The 24,576-nt window shown below is 34.4% G+C and overlaps 4 protein-coding genes across 7 annotated transcripts in view; 3 read left to right on the forward strand and 1 right to left on the reverse strand.

Annotated features, from left to right (window-relative positions):
* The window catches only part of LOC105172484 (endoglucanase 25-like), a 3,942-nt gene extending 440 nt beyond the window's left edge, over positions 1-3,502 (forward strand). The window contains exons 2-7 of the mRNA XM_011093931.2: positions 1-149; positions 792-1,102; positions 1,453-1,908; positions 2,282-2,417; positions 2,500-2,672; positions 2,769-3,502. Coding sequence (XP_011092233.1) covers positions 1-149; positions 792-1,102; positions 1,453-1,908; positions 2,282-2,417; positions 2,500-2,672; positions 2,769-3,170 — 1,627 coding nt within the window. The 3' untranslated portion in view covers positions 3,171-3,502. The remainder of the gene's footprint in view (positions 150-791; positions 1,103-1,452; positions 1,909-2,281; positions 2,418-2,499; positions 2,673-2,768) is intronic.
* Positions 4,158-8,739, forward strand: LOC105172485 (glutathione S-transferase 2-like). Its single transcript, XM_011093932.2, has 11 exons — positions 4,158-4,313; positions 4,405-4,501; positions 4,610-4,666; positions 4,787-4,872; positions 4,973-5,044; positions 5,983-6,036; positions 6,143-6,218; positions 7,320-7,381; positions 7,729-7,788; positions 8,121-8,235; positions 8,494-8,739. The coding sequence occupies exons 1-10, from the start codon at positions 4,311-4,313 to the stop codon at positions 8,232-8,234; spliced, it is 681 nt and encodes a 226-aa protein (XP_011092234.1). The 5' UTR covers positions 4,158-4,310; the 3' UTR covers position 8,235; positions 8,494-8,739.
* On the reverse strand, positions 10,234-14,445 carry LOC105172486. The gene is made up of 5 exons (XM_011093933.2): positions 14,076-14,445; positions 13,232-13,395; positions 11,004-11,787; positions 10,815-10,906; positions 10,234-10,715 (listed from the first exon to the last, which is right to left on the reverse strand). The coding sequence occupies exons 1-5, from the start codon at positions 14,370-14,372 to the stop codon at positions 10,541-10,543; spliced, it is 1,512 nt and encodes a 503-aa protein (XP_011092235.1). The 5' UTR covers positions 14,373-14,445; the 3' UTR covers positions 10,234-10,540.
* LOC105172487 (probable leucine-rich repeat receptor-like protein kinase At5g49770) overlaps positions 22,599-24,576 on the forward strand; it is a 7,996-nt gene continuing 6,018 nt past the window's right edge. For 2 of the 4 annotated variants that reach the window (XM_020697100.1, XM_020697101.1), the window contains exons 1-4: positions 22,599-23,057; positions 23,163-23,264; positions 24,121-24,241; positions 24,342-24,413. In XM_020697100.1, coding sequence (XP_020552759.1) covers positions 23,180-23,264; positions 24,121-24,241; positions 24,342-24,413 — 278 coding nt within the window. In that variant the 5' untranslated portion in view covers positions 22,599-23,057; positions 23,163-23,179. The other 2 variants (XM_011093935.2, XM_020697099.1) reach the window with 2 other exon arrangements.

Here is a 24,576-nt window from a genome sequence, read left to right on the forward strand (position 1 = left end):
TGTGGGGACTATTCTGGCTGCCGGGTTCTTGGCGGGGTTTGTTACATTGATCGTTAAGACGGTGCCACGCCACCACCACCGCCCGCCGCCACCGGATAATTATACTCTGGCGCTGAACAAGGCCCTCATGTTCTTCAATGCGCAGCGCTGTATGTAATTCTTACTAATAAACACTCTTGAATTTACTATCTTGATTTTACGTTGGCATCTCATGAATACTATTGTTTGGAACAAATTGGATCTGATGAATTAGGGTATATGGTGGTGGAGTGGATTATGATGAGAAATTTGAAATGGTTCAATTAATGTAGATGTGGTATAGATCATAACTGGGATTTGTCTTTTGGTAATTTTCTCATCCATTAGATTACTAAATTCTAATATCGAAAACTACAGATTTTGCAAAAATAGAAGGAAAGACAGCTTAAAGAAAATGCTTGATGAGCATGGATGTGTCGGTGTTGACGAGCTTGCTACGATGTTGGATACCATATTATTTTTTTATGCTGAATTAGTCAATTGGGACAAAGAGTTGAATTTCTGAAAATTATTATATTTTTGTTAATATATGTTGCCTCAAGATAGGTGATGTGCAGAAGAATGTTTATGGGCACCGTATTTAGTCTCAGATCTGAAGGAAGCCTCTTTCTGCATAGCAAGAAATGAAATTTGGAGAGTTTACATGGATGATGTGATATTTCGTGAAGTAGCCTGCAGTTCTTTAGTTCATTGCTTGTCTAAGTTCTTTAAATGAATGCTGCACTTTGTCTAATCTCAATGTCCACTTACAGCTGGAAAACTACCAAAACACAATAACGTCTCATGGAGGGGAAACTCATGTTTAAATGACGGGAAGTCTGATTCTTCAACTCTGTTTAAAGATCTGACTGGTGGCTATTACGATGCCGGAGATGCAATCAAGTTCAACTTCCCACAATCTTTTGCCATGACTATGTTGAGTTGGAGCGTTATAGAATATAGTGCAAAGTATGAAGCAGCTGGAGAGCTTAACCATGTCAAAGATATTATCAAGTGGGGTACTGATTACTTCCTCAAGACGTTCAATTCCACTGCTGATACGATAGATCGAATTGTGGCCCAGGTAAATACTAAGACTTGTTGGTAACATTCAAAGAAATTCCAGTTCTAAACCGTGTATTCAGATTAATTGGTATTTACCAGATTATATCTTACTCTGCATCTCTGTTATAATTTTCTTCTAGCTTGTTAATGTATTGTCTCTCAGTTTATTTGTAGAAACAGAGACATTAATCATTTCACTTGGCATCTGACAGCTTGCTTCCACTTGACAGCTCCTGTTATCAAGTGTCCATGCTTGCTAATTTACTTTCTTAAGATTATCTTTCACAGCTTAAGTTTACATATTTTGGTTGGTTCTGTGGCTACGTGCAATACATGAGTATTAATGGATCCATAATTTCCTCCTGGCAGGTCGGCAAAGGGGATACCACAGGAGGGTCTGACCCCAATGACCACTACTGTTGGATGCGGCCGGAGGACATTGATTATGATAGACCTGTTACTGAATGTCATAGTTGTTCAGATCTTGCTGCTGAGATGGCTGCTGCTTTGGCTTCTGCATCAATTGTTTTCAAGGACAACAAGGTCTATTCACAAAAGCTTGTACATGGTGCCAAGACTCTCTTTAAATTTTCTAGGGATCAGCGTGGCAGATACAGTTCGGGTAATGAGGCTGCAATTTTCTATAATTCCACGAGTTATTGGGATGAGTTTGTGTGGGGTGCAACTTGGCTTTATTATGCTACGGGGAATTCTAGCTACCTTCAGCTGGCTACAACTCCTGGTCTTGCCAAACATGCCGGTGCTTTTTGGGGAGGCCCTTACTATGGTGTACTAAGCTGGGACAATAAGCTTGCTGGAGCTCAAGTAAGTTGAATAAAGATGTGTGGTTTTGTTTTTCTATGGTGTGTGACTTGGGTTTTTATGTATGATCAATTTTAAGCCTGTCTAAATACACAGCTTTTTTATATGGATTCGCTTTCATGAAACCTTTTTCTCCGTTCCATTATGTGGATTGTCTTCTCAAAATGAATATGGCCAAATCTCGCATTTGCTGCTTTCGTGTCTTGAAACAGATGTGGTGAATTGTACATTTGCGTTTCTGATAAATTAAACTAATAGCCCAATATAATGTAATCTAGCTTGGAAACTTTTGCTAAAAGATGTGCAATAGTCTAGTTTCAAATTGGTGCCAAGAGCTTTTCCTGATTGTTGGTCAAATGATTTGTTCTCTATGTAGGTGCTCCTGAGTCGTCTAAGATTATTCCTCAGTCCTGGCTATCCTTACGAAGAAATATTGACTACATTTCACAACCAGACCAGCATATTCATGTGCTCGTTCCTACCATACTATACATCATTTAACCGAACAAGAGGTAATAAATTTTGCTATTGTGCAATGTTTGGAGAACAAATATTTCAGTCTCCTTTAACAAAAATTTCCGGCAACTTGCACAGGAGGCATGATCCAGTTGAATCACGGAGCACCTCAGCCTCTTCAGTATGTAGTCAATGCAGCTTTCCTGGCTACGCTGTTTAGTGATTACATGAAAGCTGCCGACACACCTGGGTGGTACTGTGGGCCCCATTTCTACTCGGCCGATGTCCTCCGTGAATTTGCACAGACTCAGGTAACAGACATGCCATATTCTCTGAATTGTGCATTTACAGGTATAGGCAATTACTTATTTTCAAGTATGTAACTTGTATGTCGGTTCACCTCCCAGATGAATTACATCCTCGGTAAAAATCCTAGAAAGATGAGTTATGTCGTCGGTTTTGGTAATCACTACCCAAAACGTGTCCACCATCGAGGTGCATCGGTTCCTAAGAACAAGGTCAAGTATAACTGCAAGGGAGGATGGAAGTGGAGGGACACATCAAAGCCAAATCCCAACACTATTGTTGGAGCCATGGTTGCTGGCCCCGACAGGCACGATGGTTTCCACGATGTGCGTACAAACTACAACTACACAGAACCCACTCTTGCCGGCAACGCTGGGCTTGTTGCGGCTCTTGTTGCTCTATCTGGCGACACAAGCATGACGATTGACAAGAACACAATCTTCTCAGCCGTACCGCCCATGTTCCCTACGCCACCACCTCCACCAGCTCCTTGGAAGCCATGAGTCTACTTCCGGCATTTTCTTTCGGCCGTCTAACCATGGAGAGATTATATATAATGTATTGGTCAATCTTGAAAAGATCCTGAGAAACGACGAATGCCAGGAGTGGTTGCAGTTAGAGCTCCGGCCGGCACCGGTCAACTGGCTTGGAAGCAAGTGACTGGGGACAACCCCATATTTTTTCCCCAAAAATTATGGTATATTGTTTATGCATGTATGTAATGTACCAAGCCAACATTATATTCTTTGGACAATACAGTTTGTAAATGAGCTGCCAACTTGTTTCAAAATAAGCTTTCCTCATAAAGAAGAATGTAACTTTACATTGTATGTCATATTTTGGTTGTCATCATTCATTTAGTTTAATTTCAGATAAATTAAATAATAAATTTGCTGAAAATTTACTTTAACTAATATTAAAAAATTATGTACACACTTAGAAATATGAAACTTTTGAAATAAACTGTAAAGTAGTCCATTATGAAAAAAATATATAAGTGAAATACTCCCATGTCCTGGACCCACAACACTTGTCGATTTTATTTAATTTTATTTTTTTAAATTTTTAGTTAACTATAAAATAGAAATATAAATAAATAAAAATCTACGTGTGTAGTGCACCCATGATATGAGGGTGTTTTGCCCATATTTTGTTTTATAAAGAGGTTGTTTGCTCTTTATTTTTTCTCACTTTATTTTTTAATTTATATTACAATTTTGACATGGGGTAACAACATTATATTCATTGTCTTTTGCCCACCATTTTCTCTCTATCTCTCTGTTTTTTTTCTTTATCCCACATCGGTCATGTATAGGCGCCTAATTTTACTGACCACACTACTATAATAATTTTTTAAACTATTTTTTAGACCATAATAGTAATATTGCAATAATCCTAAATTATGGTACAAAATTAAATTTGCAATTTTCTCAATTTTGCACATCGCGTGCTTGTAGAAATTTGTCAGCACTCGGCAACAAACGTACGAGGTGACGTCTTTCTTTCTTGGATAAGACACCGGATTTCTGTTGCTTTTCACTTTCAAAGTCGCATCAGTATCTTCTCCCATTCCGCTAATAATCAACTCTCATTTAAAATCACACACAGGAGAAATCAGTGGGCAGTTTGAAGTCAGTCTGATCATGGTGATTCTCTGACACTCTGCTCTTTCTGTATATATCAAATTTTCTTGGAAAATTTCGACATAATCTTGAGATACTGATGATTGAATTTTAGGCAAGTGGCGGTGGTGAGGCGTCAAAGAAGCTGAAACTCTATTCCTACTGGCGGAGTTCTTGCTCTTGCCGCGTTCGAATTGCTCTCAATCTGAAAGGTCCATTTGTGTTTGATTCATGAGTATTTTGGTTGTTTTCTTGAGAACCCATTATGAGTTTTCCTAATTTACCAAGAATTGGTTCTTGGAATGTTGGGAAATTGACAGGGTTGGACTATGAGTACATAGCCATCAACTTGCTTAAAGGAGAAAACAAAACTCCTGGTTTGAGTCTTTTCTTTATTATCTTTATTTTGCTTTTGGTTTCATCTTTAAGTGGATCATTTGCTCATGACATCATTATGATTATGCAAACACTTTGTGGCATATTTGTTGGGAACTCAGAGTTTTTGAAGCTTAATCCGCTTGGATACGTACCTGTGCTTGTGGATGGTGATATCACTGTTGCAGACTCTTTTGCTATCTTATTGGCAAGTTTTCTTATTTATAACAGTACTCTTTATATGCAACTCTTTTGCTTTGGATGTTAGGATTGTGTAATAGAGTGATGATGGATTGTTAATGGTGCAGTATTTAGAAGAGAAGTATCCTCAACACCCATTGTTGCCTCAGAATATTCAGAAAAAAGCCTTGCATTATCAGGTCAATGAAACTCTCTTGTGATTTCTCCTATAATTCTCCCTATAAGAATTATGATATAGGATGCTTTCAGAACATGTGCATGAATATGAATTTTCGATGTGAATTACAAGAGAAGCACTTTCAAATTGTCTGCCAAGTTTGTTGGGGAGAATGGCAAAACAACAACTTTTTTTGGTTGAAAAGATATATTTTTTCCTTTGTTTGAGGGTGGGGGTAGGTGGGTTTTGGATGAATTGTTATCTGTAACTATCCAAATAACAAGGAAACTGTACTGACATGGGGGCTACTAGCAACAAGATGCTGTCTGGAGCTCTGGGCGAGGAAATTGATGGTCCAAGAGTAGTTGAGTTTGGTAGAGACCTAAGCAAGTATTTGATGAATTGTTTCTCAGCCCTTCTCTGTTCATCTGGAGAGGTTCTTGGTAGAATACCTTCTCTTACTGCAGGGACAAGGATAAAGAAGACCGTCTACGTAAGTTTCCAAGAATGGACCAAATAGAGTCAAGCACGTGCAGCTGCCCACGTGGCTTGGATATAAGTGAAAATATCATAAACTTATAGTATTTTGGAGATCTAGATTCTACACTTGTTCAGGAAATATGCTTGTATTGCTTAGTGGTGATGTTCTTTCCCAATGCATATACTTATACTTTGCAGGAGTAGTTGAATGCTCCAATCTCTTCAATCATCAACAGAACAAACAGACATGAGAAATAAATACTCAGCATTCACAGGACATATGACTTCATTCTTTCTTCTTTAGTTGTTCTTGATCTCTATTCCTTCAGTAATCTAAGGAGTTTAAATCAAAATTTTTACTAATTAATAATCAGATTCCCTGTTGGATTAACACACTTCTTTATTTAAGGCACCTTTCCAGTATGCGTTTACTGGGTTTCTAAATTCTAATTGGATTTCTCTTTCTCTTGGTCACTGTAGGCAGCAAATATTGTGTATGCAAGCATACAGCCTTATCAGAATATACCTATCATAGTGAGTGTATAATCACCCTTTGATTCCTACTCATATTCCCAACTTAAAAAATTCTGGTTATAGATGTAAATGACTTAGGCAACTTTTCTATTTCCTTAAATTTCAGGGATATATCAAGGAAAAACTTGGTCCTGATGAGATGCTTGCTTGGTGTCAACATCATATACGAAAAGGATTTACTGGTATGCTTCGACTCTATGCCTTCTAGCATAAGGATATGGTAGTAATTAACGTTCTTGATACAGGCACAAAGACATCTTATAGTTCAATGTTATGACATATCGTCTAATTCTTAATTCTTGATGCAATTCAACAGGCGGGAATTAAAAGAAAACAGCAAGCATAGAATGATGTGGAACTAATGAATTATGTTTGCCTAGTATCAATGAACGATAGTCGAGAAATAGCCATGTGAAGTAATCACGAGTAGTATGTTCTTTGTCACTTATTTCTTATGGCAATATTTTTCATTGAGGTAACTTAGAAATTCAGTCAACTTCGTTGATCTCTGTCCTGGAGATGAAAAATCTCGGTTTTAAAGTCCATTTTCCTATTATACTCAATGTCCTAGAAATGTTGAAATTTTCTGCTTATGCTGTCATTTTTTCTTATTCACATAATATGGGAGAAATAAGAACCATAGTGAAGAATGGGAAAGTATTCAGACACAAAATTATGCTTAATCAATCTTACATCTGTTGGCAAATATAACTGGAAATAGGATAATATAAAAAGTCCTTGTTGCTTCTCCCAGTGTAGCCATCATATTTGTTTGCCAACTGAGGAGCATATGTGTTGTTGTAAGTCATACTTGTATGTGGAAGTTGACCAAAAGACATTCTTTCTGGTTTATCATATAATCATTTGGTGATTACTTCCACTGAAATTTGGAACTTGTAGACTTTTGCTTGTTTGTTTCGGAAATTTGCTGAGTCTGAATTCATCTAATTACCTAAAGAACTATTTTGCCATTAGCAGTATGAATTTGTTACAATTTAACGTATCCTGGTAGATTGCTTTGACTTTGATAAAAGAAGTCCTTCAAGTAAAAATTTGATTTCAGTTTCTAGGTATTTGAATTTGTTATGTTATAAATTAGAATATTTCCAGTGTATTGACAACAAGTGCTTGAGTCATGAAACATTGGTTAATATGATTGAAATAAGTAATAGAAGCTCGGATGCAGTACCTGAAAATCCGTAAGAAAATCACTTGTATTGTTGCAATGTCATGTCTGTTTACTGGAGCTTGTTCCGCTCAATTGATTCGAAATGAAAGTGCAGCTCTGGAGAAGCTATTGGAAAACCATGCTGGCAAGTATGCTACCGGAGATGAACCTTTCCTGGTTTGTTACTTTTCTACTTCGTACTTAGGTAGTCAAAGTTTATGTATCATCCCCTGCACCCATTGAAAACTAAAGTACATAATAGATTGTTGGTGGTGGTATTTGTCGAATATTTTCAATCATAAGTGTATATATGCGGTAAAAAACATCGGTATGATATGATATCATAAAAGGTAATACACATCATATAGGATACGCATTCCCGTAAATTATTGCAAAATCCAGTTTATCGGTCTCTTCTGTTGGATGTTTGATGTGAAATTCAGTTTGGCAGTATCTTGTGTTGCAATTATTCATGCTATAGCGTAGAAGTTCGGAATGTTTGATTGTTGTGTATCACTTTGCAGGCTGATCTATTTTTGGCACCTCAGATTGATGGCGCAGTCAGAAGATTCAATCTTGACATGGTAGGCTTCCGTTAAAGCCCTTCAACATATAGTGAAGTCTATCGCCTCTTCTTGAATCTGTTGTCATATGATTGGGAACCTAGGAAAAATCTCATTTTGGTCATTTCATAAGCTTAATTTCCACCCACCTTTTTCAAGTTATAAATCAAACGATTTCTAGTTTTTGCATCTGCGTACGTTGACATATATTGACTCAAACGTGAAATCCGTGAATGCGTCGTTTTCCCTTCAAGCAAAGAAAGCAAGAAATTCCTGTGCATACGTCATGCATTTTTATGTTCGTAAGCCTGAATCTTTCTTCCAATAACTTTTGCTTCTCGATAAATGGGCAGAATGAATTTCCCCTCCTGTCCAAGATTAACGAATCATACAACGAGCATCCTGCTTTTCAAGATGCTATGCCTGGAAAGCAGCCTGATACACCACCTGAGGCAAGGGTTGACTGAGGTGACGTTTCTTATTTCTACTACTGTCTACTTCATTCTTTATAGTGCCTACTCATTGTGCAACTCTCTCTTGTAACTTCGTGGGCATATCTTCGTCGCGTCTGATATTATTAATTGACTATGCGATATAACCGACCCCATTCTTTCGCACGAGCTCGTTATCCCATTTTTAATCTGCTTGATATTCATCCACATTGCTAGTGTATTATTTATCCGAACAATCTGAATGCTTCATAATGTTACTTTTATGGTTATGCAGCAATCAAATCGACAAGAGTTACAAGCTGGTGTACATTTTAATGTAAAGGATGAACCCGGGAAGCAGTGATCTGTATGTGCTCGTGCGAATTAATGGATGAAACTTGTTCAAGTCCAATCTACTTCTTGTATGTTGTATTTCATGAAGCTTTTTATGGTGTTTTTCAGGAGTAAGCGTTTCCGTAAGAGGTTTTTATGTAATCACGACTTCTTCTTAGCTATCCCATCCGACTTTTTTTAGTTGCAATTTTTATTTTACATTTTAGCGTTTTAGTCCTTTATCGTTTTAGAATAACAAATGGGTCGTATAACTCTTTAATATTTTACGATTGTTGTCTTTCAATTGCATGAGTTTGCAAATGTTGCCAAAGAAAGACATGTGCTTTTTTCAATTTGGGGCTTTTGTTTCTATTGGTCAGTTTAATGGATCAAAATTGCGAAAAAATATAAGTTACAGGACTTATTTGATACTTTAATAAGATAAAAAACTAAAACGCCAAAATGCAAAAGATACATAACAAAAATTTATTTCCATGCAGCAGAAATTGCCCGATGGGAATAAAAACTTCAAATTAAAAAAAAAGCTTGTACGGGACTCATTTCTTTTTTCTCAACATTTGCAAATTCCAGCTAGGGGTGTGCGTCGAGTTGGTTTTGTGGGTTCCGGTGGGGTACCTGAAATTTTTGCTGCTCAATTCGAACCCAAATTTTTTTTAATATAACTATAACAAAAGAGGCACAAAAAATGTGCTATTTTAAATAAAAATTGTTCAGCTTCTTAGCACAAAAAGAAAGGCTATTTTGAAAGCCTTTGTTTTGTTTCAATAAGAAGAAGTAGAAAAAAGAAGATTGAGAAAAGGAGAAATAAAATAAAATAAAATATTATTTTTACATATCGAATACCCAATCAGGTGTTTTGAGTAGAGGAGTACTATCTGACATTCAACTTGACTTTTAAAAATTAGGGATAGAATTACCTTATACTCCAAATTTTAAAAAGAATAAAAAAAATCCGCAAAACCCGATTGAGTTAGGATCGAAAATACCCGATTCAATCGTGGTGAAATGGTGGGCATGATGATCAATCGCGGGTTATAAAGAAACAATGCAGCAACTGAATTAGTACCAGGTATGATATTAGTTAGTGTCTTTTGATTGGAACACTGCTTTTGGAAACTATCCCAATGGTCAGTATGTATGTTATTTGGGTCGACCTTTTTGTACATGATAAGTAGGACTTACACACAAGTACCTGGTGTTTTAACCATGTCAAATACTGAACGAGCAGGTGTGGATATTTAGGAACTATTTACTAGTAACTTGGCGCTCGTATGATGTTCGTCTGTGTATAAGACCTTTTGCGTGTCGCTTTAATGATGTATTCAAAGTTTGCTTAACTGAGCCGACATGCCTCTTAACACCTTTCTGTCAAGTATATATACCTTGGCTTTCTGTTTGATGCTTGGCCTTGTCTGACTTTGATCAGCCATAATTGGACAAAATCTGGGTTTTACACCAACTCAGCACTCGTCTATGCTGGAATCATATGGTCCAGTCTCGGCTGAAAGTCATTGATCTAATAATTATTTTAGTGGCATTCTAATACACTAAACTACATATATTGGACATGTATACTGAATCGTGAAATTGGGGAGCATGCTGGATGGGCAATGAACAGATCGCTGATCACTCTGTTTTTATCGCCAAATGGCTGCAGAAGCTAATCAGTTAAAAGTTCATGTGATAACAGCTAACATACATCCTGCTTTACTCGGCTTAATTTTGAATCAGAAATTACATCTGGAGGAGCATGCATAATAAACAACTGATGTGATGACCGGAATACCTGCACACTCATGAAGATCATTTTGGGAACTTACAATGCGCCATCAATAGTTCTATAGAAAGTAAAAGGCGTGGTGCAGGAATCTGATTTGAAAGATCATATGAAGATAAATATGTGTAATGGCTGGAACTGCAAACACGCAGAAGCAGAAGCAGAAGCAGCAATTACACCTGATAGACACACAACTAGCCAAGAGCAACACTCATGCCTCTATTCCTTTAGTACAACCATCATTCATGTCTTTTGGCGACAATTTCATCCTCTTACTTCTATTTGTTTTCGGTCTCATATTTGCAGCAGTGATGAGTTTATAACTAGAATGGTGCATTTCGCTTAGGTTTCCAAACCATTCCTCGTAGAAGTGCCATATTTCTGACCTGTTAAAATCAAAATTCCAGAAAGAAAACTTAAATCCCAAGTGGAACTGCAGTTATATGAATCTAAACAGCAAAGAACCTTTAACTATAATTGCATACCAGTAAGCCAGGAACTGAAACGGTGCATATTTCCCATAAATCTTTTCAACATCCCCCTGAACTGTTTGAATCGTGGAGCTTTTTGCATGAACCTGCACCATCATAGATAGAAATTTTAGGGATTATTTTTGGAAGATAGCAATAAATGAATTAGACGGATGGTGCGAAAATGAAAGAAGAAAAAATGACCTGTTTCAGATGCCTGATAGTTTCTGAATCTGTTGGAACGACGTGGTAAAAGCCCATGCACATCAGCACATTAGCACATGTGAAAGGTCCAAATCCATCAATTGCTCTCAACTTCTCGGCTAGCTTATCATACTTGGATAAGTTTAGTGTATCACACGCATATTCAAGCTCCGTCAATGGGATTCTGCCTTCTATAACTTGTTGAGCAAGATTTATTACACGAGCTGCTCTATAGCCAAGACTGCAGCGCCGCGCCAAAAATTTCACATCAAGCCCAGCTAATTCTCTTGGGCTTGGAAAATTCCCAATCGCAGTACCGGCATAACCTTCTGTCTCTACTAAAGTCTGAAGAACAGGAACAAAACTTGAATCAGGTTTACCTTCAGGCCCTTCTAGAGGCAGAAGATCACTGGTAGAAGTCTGCCAAGAATCACTTTTCTGAAGGAAGTCCTTAACATCTGGTGATGTGAAGGTTGGAGTTAGTTTCCCCGTTTCCTGGGAGCACTCTGATATTTCAGCACTACTGGTTTTTCTTTCAGCCGCTTCCACTGCTAATATGTCTGCATATCCGCTTTCTAAATTTATTGAACATTTACGAACTCCAAGCCTTCTCTTTGATTCCTTTACTGCAGGTGTTTTTGGAACAAAATGTTTCATTTCAGTGGTTTGACAGCTCGAAATAGTTCCATTTTCGGCCATCGCATTTGCTGCACTGGATAAAGGATGTTGCAATTCCAACTGAAGCTCGCAAAGTGCTTGAGCCATGCTCAAAGTCCTCGACCACCTGCATGTATGAAGATCATAACAAATTGTTCAGGTAAATGGTTCTCTTATAACAACTTAATTTTCAAAGGCCATACTTGACCAGAACCAATTCCTAGAGAGATCATGCACAGTTTGAAGAACAAGCAGAAGGAAAAGCTTGCAACTTTGGATATACTAACTAGAATCAATACACCAAAGAGATTAATGAAGCTGAAACTAGGAGAACTACAAATACAATAATCAGGAGTATGAAGAGTACAGACAAAATATTAGATGCTCGACTCTGCAATAAATGAAGATTCAATAAGAGAGATTCTGCAATACAAAGTGAAGCTGTTAAGTCGGTAGCCTGAGGCCAGGTATGTAATTAACCTTCCTGATTTTAGGAAGCAATATTAAACGAGACTTCAACTTTCAAACTGAGGTTTTCTACTTGTCTTTCTTATTATATTTTATCCTAAAAAATCTTCAAACTACTGCATATTCAACTGGATCTAAGTATTCAAGTGCCTCTATCCATTAATTATCTTATACAACCTTCCTTCAGCTTCATGAATTAAGATTATATTACAAGCATAAAAGTGTCAAGAAAGATCATCTTGGTGATGAGACATATCCATCCTGACAAGATAGGTATTGACAAGAATTGATTAGTGATCCACTGTATGAAAGCAAACAATCCTACAAGATTCGCCAGCCCAACCATGGCAATAACCATCATATCAACAGATATGGCTTTCCATCTAAACATATTATAGTCACTCATGTCAATGTTGAACAACCCCCAGAAGCAGTATTGTTTCTTGTAACCTCTGAATACCTTGGCTCACGTAGTTCCATCCTGCTCCTATTATGACAGTTCCACTACAATCATTTCCACTTGTAACCCTCACATGTAAGTGTTGTTGATATCTAATCTTCCAAGTACAAATCTAAAAAATAAATACTGGCACTGAAAGTCAGTAAGACAATAGTTTTACTCAGTTTCTCTTGGTAAGAGATCAAAGGGTCATGAACCAATCAGATACTAGCTGATCATACAAAATACCGTGCCCTTAATCTGAAGAATAAGCAGCTAATCCTTAAAATTCAAAAAAATGGGAAAGATTATAACTTAATCCTCAAAAGGCCAAATTAAGACATTAGAAACACTTGCTCCAAAATATCTGGTGTTTCTGCAGACTACAACTACAATGATAATTTTTTTTTATATTTGATCACTAATAGCGGTTATGATTCTCCAAATATTTTCTGCCCAATTTTCTTATTTCAAATCCAGGTGTTGCTGCATAAGGCTGAACGCATGTCGCTAGATTATGAGTAGGATGCATTCCTTAAGTGTATTATTGGCAGAAAGCAAGTCTTGAATCTCAGATGTTTGCCAAAACTTTTAGTGTTGTCAGCAAATCAAAGAACAATAACACGAAGTAGATGCATACTTAAACGATGGGAAGGTTACTCACTGGCAATTGCATAAAAGAATACACTTGACCATGTCCTCAAACAATGTAGGGGACCGAAACACTCTTCCAAACCCCCTCCCTTTTGCTTCCTTATGCAATTCATGGAACTCATTCATCCTCCTATTTTCTGCCTCTGATAATCTCAGCATTCTTCTCACTTGACTCTACAAATTTAACTAAACTATTAGACCAAACCACACTGCACACACACACAAAAAAGAAAGAAAAGGAGGAATGGTCTGAATGAAATTAACCAATATAACAAAACCAAGCAAATACACATACAAAAAAGATACATATGAACATACATACAATATGCGCGAGCACATAAACACATACGGGCATCAAGCATTCACCCAGTTATACATTGAAGAAAGGGAAAATAAGCTACCTGCCAAAGAAATTCTAGTGAATTGAAGTCCAAAAGATTTTGATTCAAACAAACTACAAAATAGAGATCCTAATACTACTGAAAGAAATATGAAATCTAAATAAAGTATCATATGAAACTAATAGATAGTTCACCATATAAAAACCAAAAAAGAAAAAAAAAAAACAAAAAATGAACTCTACGAAAACCACATAAAACAATGTCTAGCTGCGACCGTTATACAATCACAGAGGTACAATGTACACCACCAAATGCTGTTTAGCTCAATAAACTTCATTGCAAGCATCTGCCAGCACCATTAAAGAGTCAGAATCAACCGTTAGCAGCATAATTAAACTAAAACCTAGCATCAAAACGGCTTGTAAATAACAACACATGTCGCACTTCCCTTAACTAATCAAATAATAAAAATTATATAAAACAAATTCAAAGTAAACTAGGAACAGAGCCTACCAGCAGCGATTGCTGCTGCTGAGGCGATAGAGCGTGCGTGCCGAAAACACGGAGGTGGAGTGCATCAGCCGAGTGAGTGGGGTGAGAAATGTGAACCATAAGCGAGGTTTCGTCACCGTCGGGATTAAGGCGAAGTGGCCGCCTGAGGGTTTTCGAGTGTGGGTCCCAGCGGTTGGGCGCCATCATGAATAAGCCGTGGCTGCACACCGCTTTTTCTAGACTGAAATTTGACGCGGCGTCGCCCAGAGGAAGCTCCACCAACACGCCGGCGGCGGCGGCCTTCTCTTCCCAGCTCATTTTACGGCACTGACGCTAAAACTCGGAAGACGGGCAACCGGACAATGTTTTGATCAGTTCTTGGGACTTTTTCCTAAAATTTGATTAAAGTATTATTATGATTTTTTTTTTGGATTAATTGGACAGATCCTCTCTAAAATATGAAATTATAATTTTTTATTTTTTTTTAAATTATAATTAAACGACTTCCAAAGATTCTCCAAGACGATACTTACTATGAAATGCTCAGATATCGGAACAGAAAAACTTTAATAAGAAAGGTTTTCAATACGCTACCTACGCCTATTCATATAATAAATAGTCACAGTAGCAAGAAATGTCTTAACAACTGGTATCATGCTATCAAACGCCTATTTGATGTCCTGGAACGATAATACAATTTGACGATATAAGATAAGTTATATCAAGATGGATTGAAAACAATTTCTTGAATTAGAAATCAGAGTCCATCAGGGTATTACATTAAGACGACATGAGAGGATTTCAACCCTTTTTCACTTGACGCCGAGAGGGCAGACCCAATTCAAGAAACCCGACGAAAGCTGAACTCAGAGATAGGTTATTTATATTTGTCCGAATTGACGAAGTGAAGGAGCGATTACTCTTCACATTTACACTTGACTCATTTTCATTAGGGTTTAGACGAAAATACTGAAATTAGCAAAAGAAATTGCATTTTTTTTTATTTTGTCCATTATTTAACATTCCATATATATTTTTGTATTTATAAAGGAAGCCAACATCATTATATTTTTCCTTATAATTACAAAATTATTACACATGAATGTTAAATAAGATGTAAAATTAAACTTTATGTAATTATTTTGCTGACGTCAGTATTTTTCATTCAAACCTTAACAAAAGACGGCTAAGTGTAAACAATAAATTTTTGGAAGGGATGTAAATGTAACTTTGGAACTTCTTTTGGGAAAAAGTGTAATTTTATACTTTTGGAAGGAGTTTACGTACAATTACTATTTTTCTTTTTTAGTAATACATTGCTTCGACCAATACATACTAAGAACAATAACAAATTACTTATTCAATCAACATATCAGTATGAAGAACAGTAACAAATTAAAATAGCTCATTAATATGATTAAGAACAATAGCAAATTATAATAACTCAATAGTACACATAGAGTGAGACAAGCATTCACACATTCAGTGAACTTCGAACTTAATTATGAGATTTCAGCTTTAATTTTAACCATTAAACTAAGATATCGTTAGAAAAAAATATTTATGTGCTAAAATTTAATTTATTTGCAAATTATGTATTAAATAAAGGTTAATAGTTTTCAAAATAAATTAACTATATTTATAGCTATTATCTAGGGTGACATGTCATCCACAAGATTGAAGACCGTCCCAAACTCAATTGGTCGGAAAAATGCAATCTACCCCATATGGTATAAAAATGAGCAAAAAATACTCTGTAAAAATAAAATAACAATTTACCCCCTATGTTTTGAAAAAAAAAAAAGAAGCAAATTACCTCTTATCTAAACCGTTGGTAGGAAGTAATTTGTTTTATTTTTTGAAACACATGAGGTAATTTGCTAATTCTATTTTCATATGAGGTATTTGCTCATTTTACATATCACAAGAATTAAATTGCATTTAACCCCTATATAAAATTCTATCTATAAAATTCGAACTTGATAATTTAGATACAAATCATTTATTGAATTGAGGGTTTATTACACTTAGACCCATTCTACAGTGTTAAATTACATTTTTTTTAAAGAAAAATTAAAATCATATTTACATTCTCTCAAAAAATTCTTTTTTTACACCTGACACCCTTTCGATTAGAGTTTGGATGAAAAATACTAACGCTAACTGATGCATATGGCTCAAAAAAATCGGGCTCAAGGAAGAATAGGAGAGCCTTGGGGGCTTCCCCATCAACCTGATGACCCGTGAAAGGGGCAACAATCCAAGATATCTGTAGATTTAGCTTCAGAATATGGCCTAGCAAAAGATAATCGGCCTAGGGTCCATGTCCAAACATCCCCACGTGGCATATGCTTGGATTGCCAAGTGTTCTTCTTAACCAATATGGAGAACATGAGGCAATAGAAGTTCTCTCAAAGTCTTGGACTCCTAGATCAGGAGGACTCCTTCCTGGTTAGGAGTTCTCGCTAGTGAGGGTCCCCTCAACTTGGAGATAAGCTTTTATCAACAAGATTAGCAGAGTAGGAACAAATTATAGTGTTTTTATGGCTTATCTGAACAACTTTTATCCATTCTTTCCGATAATAAAGAGAACGTACAAAATCATACCAACAGGGGATGCCCACCCTATAAATACAGGTTTCGTCCCCATGCGAAGGACATCTTCCAGACCCCGAAATATTGCTGTCAATTTTTACTTTGCACTCTTAACATGATTTCTCTCACGAATTTGATTATCATACCTTGATTTCTCATTACGATTTACTTTTTGCGATTATTTTCTCTTAAGTTCGATACTAACTTGAGCGTCAGAGTGCCAATGTGTTGTTTTGCAGATTTTATTTCTCAAGTCTTTTATTTGTTGGCCTGAATCCAACATCAAAGTTCAAGCTTGTTGGATATGTGTTATTTCCGCATGCATCACTAACAAAAAAAGTTATATAATTTTGTCACTCATTTAATATATATATATGTTACTTATAAAGAGATAAATATAATATATATGTGTGGAGTGAGGTTAATATTATTATAATTTTTTTATAAGTACAAAATTATTACATGAAAATATTAAATAAGAAGTAAAATTAAAAATTTATATAATTTTTTTACTAATATCAATATTTTTTTTTTTATCTAAATCATAACAAAAGGGGTCACATATAAATAATAAATTTTAAAATAGAATATAAATATAATTTTCTTTTCAGAGAAAATATAATTTCATATTTTTAAAAGAGTATATACAATTAACTTCTAAATTGAATGTACGGCGAAGCCCGCTCTGTTCTGATCCTAACCCAACCAAACAAATAATTGGGCTGTTGAAGCAGTATTGTTATTAGCTCCAAAGTGGTCCAAAAGAGGCCCAATTAAAAAGTAATAAAAATAAATATAAATTATAATTGACTTTTTGAAATTCGTCAAAATTATAAATATCCCTTATTATTTAAAAAATTATAAAATATTCATTAAAATTAACCAATTTCTGACCAATACCCTCTACAATGGGCTGTTACAATGAATATTTATTAAGTGATCGTTATTCGTTAAATATACAAAATACAAAATCAAATTAATTATTTTTAAAATAGTAAGAATTCTGTCCCTTACTTCACAAATCTACTTTTGCTTATACCAAATTGCAGAGTAATTATTATTTTAAAATATATGATTAAAAAAGAAGTAAAAAACAAAATAAAAAATGAAATAATATAATTTTTTTTTTGAAAAAAGAAAAATACACAAATAATAAAGCAATGTCATTTATAACTGTTTTTCATAAGTTTCTTGTCGAAAAAACATCACATGCAGTGCATATGATGTGACATTTAAATGTTATGTAATGTGATACTTTCACATATGTACAGTATGTGATGTTTTTCCGGTAGAAAAATCAACAAAAAAAGGCCATTATGACAAAGTGTAAATTTCGTAAAGTTGAGATGGTAAGTTAATAAAAAAAATAATAAATAATGATAAAGTGTAAAAACGAGCATAGTTTGAATGAAAAAATATAATTTACCCTTCACATTACAAAGTGATAAATTAATCTAGATATATTATTTCACATGTGAAATTAATTAAAAAATAGAAAAAAAAGAAAAACTAAAATTTGATGAATTATTTGAAAATCAAGAATAAATAATACATTTTGACATGTTAATTAAAAAATTAAAAGTGCTTATTTACTCTCAAAATGAAGATGTCTCAAGTGCAAATTACATTAAACGGGTGCTAGAAAAGAGGGTATATTACATTTACATTATATAAATACTCTCTTATCTTTTACGAAATTATAAATATACCCCTTAATGTTATAATTGTAATTACAACTATATTTATTCAGGCCCAAAATGTACACAAAATACTCATTGAACACCATATCACTAACACCGCTCAGCTCAGGAGGTGTAGTTGTATTTTTTCAAAAGTCCGTTAGGGGGTGTAGCATAATTTTTGCAAAAGTCGAGAATGTTTGTATATTTCAATATAAGTTCAAAGGGCGTTATGTAATTCACCCAAAAAAAGATCGTCCGATCAAAGGGGTGTTTGCGTGAGCTTGTTTTAAGCATTTATCAATTTTTTAACTGAAAGTAGGGCGAAAATAATACTTTTGATTTGTCAATCGTGCTTCTGAATTATTTAATTAAATTAACTTAAACCGAAAGTTATAATACTTCTGTATCAACTTCTAAAATATATTAATAAAATTGTAAATATTTAGATATCATTCCAAGCAATCCACACATAATTTTTTCTCAGACTTTTAATTTTTGTTTGCAAATACTTTTTTATGCCTAAATTTATATATATATATATATATATATATAATTATTCCCACCACAAAAATAAAAGTCGATAGTAATACCCTTAAAAGACGCCAACACATGGAGGTCAAATGCAGCTTTTATATTGTCATTTGAATTTTTGTCGCTAATATTGATATTTTATTAACATTCAGCATCGAAAGGAATAAGTATAGATGGAGATGTATAAGGTTCGAGTTTTTTAAATATTAGTCGATAATGTATTCAAGAAAGAAAAAGTAAATAACAATAAAAATAATGGTTAATTATACTTAAATCTTCTTTGAAAATGTGCAACTTACACTTTTTCTCAAGAAAGTCTAAAATTATATTAACACCCCCTCCGAAAATTCTTCGTTTACACTTGACCCTATTTCGTTCGAATTTAAATGAAAAAGACTGATGTTAGCCTAGAATATGCAAATAAATTTTTATTTTTTTCCATTATTTTAAATTTCATATATATTTTTGTACTTATATATATATATTATTTATCCCTTTATAAGTACAAAAATATATATGAAATGTTAAATAATAGGAAAAAATAAAAATTTATTTGCATATTTTAGGCTAACACCAGTATTTTTCATTCAAACTCTAACGAAATATACAAATAATTTTTTTTCTCATTATTTAACATTTCATTTATATTTTTGTACTTATAAAGGGATAAATAATATATATATATGGAGTAAGGTCAATATCATTGTATATTTTTTCCCATATAAGTACAATTTTATCAGACGGGAATGTTAAATGAGGGGTAAAATCAAAACTTTACATATTTTTTTTTGCTAACATCAACATTTTCATATAAATTCTAACGGAAAGAGGTCTGGTATAAACAGTAAATTTTCAAAGGAAGTATAAGTGTAATTTTAATTTTTTTTGAAAAAATATAATTTTATATTTTCAGAGGAGGTTTAATTGTAATTAATTCTAATAACACTAATAATAGTTTTATTTGTACTATTCATCAAGGAAGATGTCTCTGCATTAACTACCCTGTTTCACAACATGGTTTTTTTTCTTAAAAAATAAAAATGATGGATTATTATTAATTGAAACAAATTAATTACAATCATTCATGTCGGATATTAATATCTAACATACTATTGCAACGTCATAATATAATCAATAATATGGAATACACTAAATCAAACCAACACCCACTATTACAGTAGAAACACCACCTATTATTCAATAAAAACAACATTCCACACATATAACAGAGTTCAAACCCCTGATCTCTAAAATCACAGGACCTCAACTTCGCCTCCACAACATTGCCTTAACTATGCATTTTTCTTTCAACAAAAACCATAAGAGTTTATTATATTCCAATAATGTAAAAGGTGAAAGCAAATTTTTAAAGTTTTGGGTAAAGACAAAACCTATCGTGGCCCAAATATCTCACTAAATCGTTCCCGTTACGTTACCATTTGCCTTTGCACTCAGGTCATTGAACCTTTTAAACACTCTCTTTGTTTCCATCCCAATACACAAAAAGTTATATATAAAAGGTATAATTTCACTCTTTTTTCTTGAGATTATCTCAATATAATTACACGTAAATTTTTTATGATTTAAAAAATTATATTTAACATTCATGAGATTTGCTTTCGTCTAACAAATAAGTCCTCTCGTTACTGATATTAATAAAAAAATTATATTTACCTTCCGCTTGACTTATTACTAACTTATTGTAGGTAAAATAAAATTTTTTTATGACCAAATCACTCTATACGTCTTCACGCGTTGATGTATGTGAGCAGGTACCATACGCGTTAATTTAAAATATTAAAAGAAATAAGTGTAAGTATCCGAGTATGAAAAGATAGGTATGAATGGCGTTGAAATAGGAATCAGCCAAACAGTGGAAAAAATTAATGCGGAGGGGAACATTTTCAAAGGAGCCAAAATAGAAATGCAGTGAGAGAGTGATTTGATTTTGATGTGTGAGAGAGATAGAGAGGGAGAGAGAGAAAGGACAAACATGGAAATATTTTGTTTTATAATAAATGCACATTACTTATTTTGCTGAATATTTTTGTTCTTGTTTGATGAATATTTTTACGAATAAGATTTTTAAATTTTTTTATATTTAGAATATTTTAATATAATATTAACTTTTTATTTTTTAATATAAAATAAAGAAATGGTTAGTCAGTAATATTACAAAAGTTGGTCTTTTATTCTAAATCAATTTTACACTATTTTCAATTATACCAAATAATTTGAAAAAAAAATTATTATATACAGTATTCCGTTTCTCTCTCCCTTTCACTTCCTCTTTTCTCTTAAGTGAACCAAACGAACCCTTAGATATAACTATTTGATGTTTAGGTTAGAAGGCGTAAATTATGGACTCAATAGACCCACATTAAGTGCGGTAAATACTCATTGTAAATAATAATACATAATCTCCTTTGTATTCAAAATATAAATGCAATCATTTTGCTTGTTTAGAGGATTTTTTTTTTTTTCGAAAAAATGCGATCAACTCCTGTAATATGAGATATATGTAAAATAATTTCGATGAGAAAAAAATAAAAAAATATTTTTTTGTGTATTTTAAATAAAATAATTTAATCCCTTAGATGTGGATGCAAATTGCTCTATTTTTTTATTTTTTTAAGTTAGGGAGATAAATTACTATTCTTTTTAGGAAAATTTACAACAATCTCTTTTAAAGTTCGACATAATTATGAATACCTTATCGTTATTTGAAAAATTACCAATATTTTCATAATTTTAATGGCCGCTTAACAATTAGTCAACTTTGTTACTTTTTATTAGATTTTTATTCAATTTTTGTGGTGAACAGATCAAAATGGCTTTGTAGACTAAAAATTATAATTTTATTTATTTTTAAAATTTTTTTTGACTAAGGGTGTAAAACTGTAGTAGTCGTTGTTTACACGCTTGTGAGTGTCACACACACAACAGACAGAGTGAGTGAGGGAGACCGTAAATACGGTTTGATCAACGCCGTATGGACATGCGAAGAAGAGAGATTCTATCATCAGCAGCTTCCAAACAGTCCATGAATGGGGTGGGGGAGAGGCGTCAACTGGAAAATTCAAGAACCCCTTTTGGGTTTTCGGTAAACATTACCAGCAGCATATGAAATCAAGAAACACACACAAACACACATATACACACAGTAGCATTGCATGCGAATACGGTAACTCTTGACGTGTGTGCATGTCCTAACAGTTGTATGTTTACTTCATCCAGACCAAAAAATTTGTTCTTGTTCAAGAGTCTTTGGAGGTTTTTGTGGGTCTATGGGTCAATTTGCCATGACTGCCCTCGTAGGGACAACTTTCCTTGACTGCTCCTTCTCACGATGACCACAGAAGTTGATTTCTTGGAACTGTCATATCTGGAAATTAAGAGGGTTCAAGTAATAATCAAGAACTTGACAACAGTTGTTTGTCATATTTGAATCGACAATGAAAGCAGGCTAATCTTGTGTTTCTTGATTTTTATCAATTTTGTTTTACAAGACTGTCAAAAATTTGGCTGACCTCTTAGTTGACAAGTTTTTCTTTCTTTGGTAAAATAAAGGCCTAGGTTGGGATGAATGATTGTCACTGTCCCACCTAAGAAAACCTAATCGGAATGTTACTTTTACCAAAGCTCGCTGAGATATTAGAACTCGGTTGCTATAGCCCCATCAACTTACTAGCAATTCAAGTTTAGCTTTCACTGGATCAAGCATTATGGCTAGCGAATATACTCACATAGTGGCCAGTTTTCTATGTCCTTGGTAGGTTCAAACTCATGACGTTCAATTGAAGAATTGGACTTTACTGGTGAGGTTGGAACTCGTGAAATTCAAGTGAAGAATCGGACATTGACCAGTAGACCACCATTGTTGGTCTATTAGTTGACACGTTGAAGAAAGTAATTATTCGACTAATGTGCACATGATAGGAAGTAAAACTGATAGCGTCCCCTGTTTTGCTGGAATTCTCGAACACAGTTTAAATGATTAGAAATTCTATTGAAGGGCAGTAAATTCAATCTAGTTTTATGGTATGAGCAAATATAATATGTAGCCTTAGGCATTTTCAGATATCTTTTGCAAATTGGATGGGGACTGGTAAAAATTGTAAGGATGAGGCTGCAGAGAGGGACTATTGCTTCAAACTCTCTGTCTGGTTGTAGAGAAGTCAAAGTTGTGTGCTACGTATGTAGTTTTGGAAGTTTTTCTCCTGTTATCTGCATCTTTACGTTTTGAGTTTATAGTTTCAGTAGATTTTGGTTAGAATATTGAAATTTGAGAATCTATTAGGTTGTTTATCTTGAGCAATGATTTGTTGGAGGATTCTTTGTTCTCTGCTTGTTGTTCTAGTCCAAGTTTTTGGCACAGCAGCTCGGACAAATACAGATGATTGTAAGTTTGATCATCCTTGCTCCAACATAATGTTTCACTTTTATCTACTCTAGTTTCCACAGTTCTATGAATTTTGCAATTCCTTTGAGTTAATCCTCGCCCCCTCTTACCATAGTTTGTGGAGGCATAGCGAAGGTAACAAAAAAGAACATTATTTCTCTTCTGTTAGTCTTTGCAAGAAGCAAGAAAACTCCAATATAACTGCGAGGCAAAATATTTAGTAAATGAGCACTTAAGTTTCCCTTGCTAAATTAACAATCAATTCAAAAATTTGTTTTGCCTTCCTCTTTTCCTTTATCTAAATCTTCAGCTGGAAGGATAATAGCTGTTTATGCACTGAAGTAATCATGTAGTGTGTGCACATAAATTTGTTTATATTTCAATTCATGGCCTTAAAATTGCGGATTGATCTTTGATTACTGTACCAAGCAGATCCTTCTGAGCATCAACTCCTAAAATATCTGATCCTTTTTCAATGTTAATAAACATTGTCTAAGTACTTATGTGCTTAATCATTTCATTCAGTTATTTTCAGACCTGATGTATCAATAATCACACAGAAACCATAACATGTTGAGGGGGCTTCCTAGCCTCCGTTGTGCACTTCCCTAGGAACTGTACAATATCAGGCGAGAATTTGGTTTCTTTGTTTCTGATGTCCTGCTTCGACCGAATTGGCGAACCCACATTCCTTTATGTTCAGAAGTAGTGTTTCTTTTTGGTTCTAAAGTGGGAATGTTACAATGTCCTGATAATAAATTTCATGAGTAGTTCGGTTTCTTTTTCTAGCCTTGTGTTTTCCTTTCTCATTTGTGGCATAAATTGAACTGGAGACAATATTTTATCCATGATGCAGTTGTTGCTCTAGAGGCCCTGAAAGACGTATGGAAAAATCTTCCACCCAGTTGGGATGGTGATGATCCTTGTGGAAATGATTGGGATGGAATTAGCTGCAGCGATGATCGCGTTACTTCCATGTAAGTATTTGCTATTGTCAACTGTTACAAATGAAAAATCACTACTTATGCGTTTTATGAAAATGTATTTCAAGTCTAATCACATAATATCTAATTTCAGCTCATTAGGGAGCATGAATTTAAATGGTCAGTTATCATCCGACATCCAAAAATTATCTGCACTGGTGATTCTGTAAGTTTGTATCCTATTTTCTTTTCCTCTTCTCTACAGGCTGTTACACCTTTGACCATTTAATTTTTATTCTCCGTTCTCATTCTTGAGGTCAACATCATGTTTCAAGGATTTGTTCATTCTTAGTAAAGTCTTTGAGGCGCTTGTTCATGATTTATTTGAA

Source organism: Sesamum indicum, linkage group LG10, assembly GCF_000512975.1.
Source record: "Sesamum indicum cultivar Zhongzhi No. 13 linkage group LG10, S_indicum_v1.0, whole genome shotgun sequence".
In the NCBI taxonomy this organism is placed as follows: Eukaryota; Viridiplantae; Streptophyta; class Magnoliopsida; order Lamiales; family Pedaliaceae; genus Sesamum; species Sesamum indicum.

Coding starts and splice junctions, on each gene's coding strand:
- LOC105172485 (XM_011093932.2), top strand. Junction 4,873..4,972: donor ACTCTTTTGCTATCTTATTG/GCAAGTTTTCTT, acceptor TTAATGGTGCAG/TATTTAGAAGAGAAGTATCC. Junction 7,382..7,728: donor CCGGAGATGAACCTTTCCTG/GTTTGTTACTTT, acceptor ATCACTTTGCAG/GCTGATCTATTTTTGGCACC.
- LOC105172486 (XM_011093933.2), bottom strand. CDS start 14,372: ATGAGCTGGGAAGAGAAGGCCGCCGCCGCCGGCGTGTTGGTGGAGCTT. Junction 11,788..13,231: donor ATTCTTTTATGCAATTGCCA/GTGAGTAACCTT, acceptor TCATACATGCAG/GTGGTCGAGGACTTTGAGCA. Junction 10,907..11,003: donor CTATCAGGCATCTGAAACAG/GTCATTTTTTCT, acceptor ATGATGGTGCAG/GTTCATGCAAAAAGCTCCAC.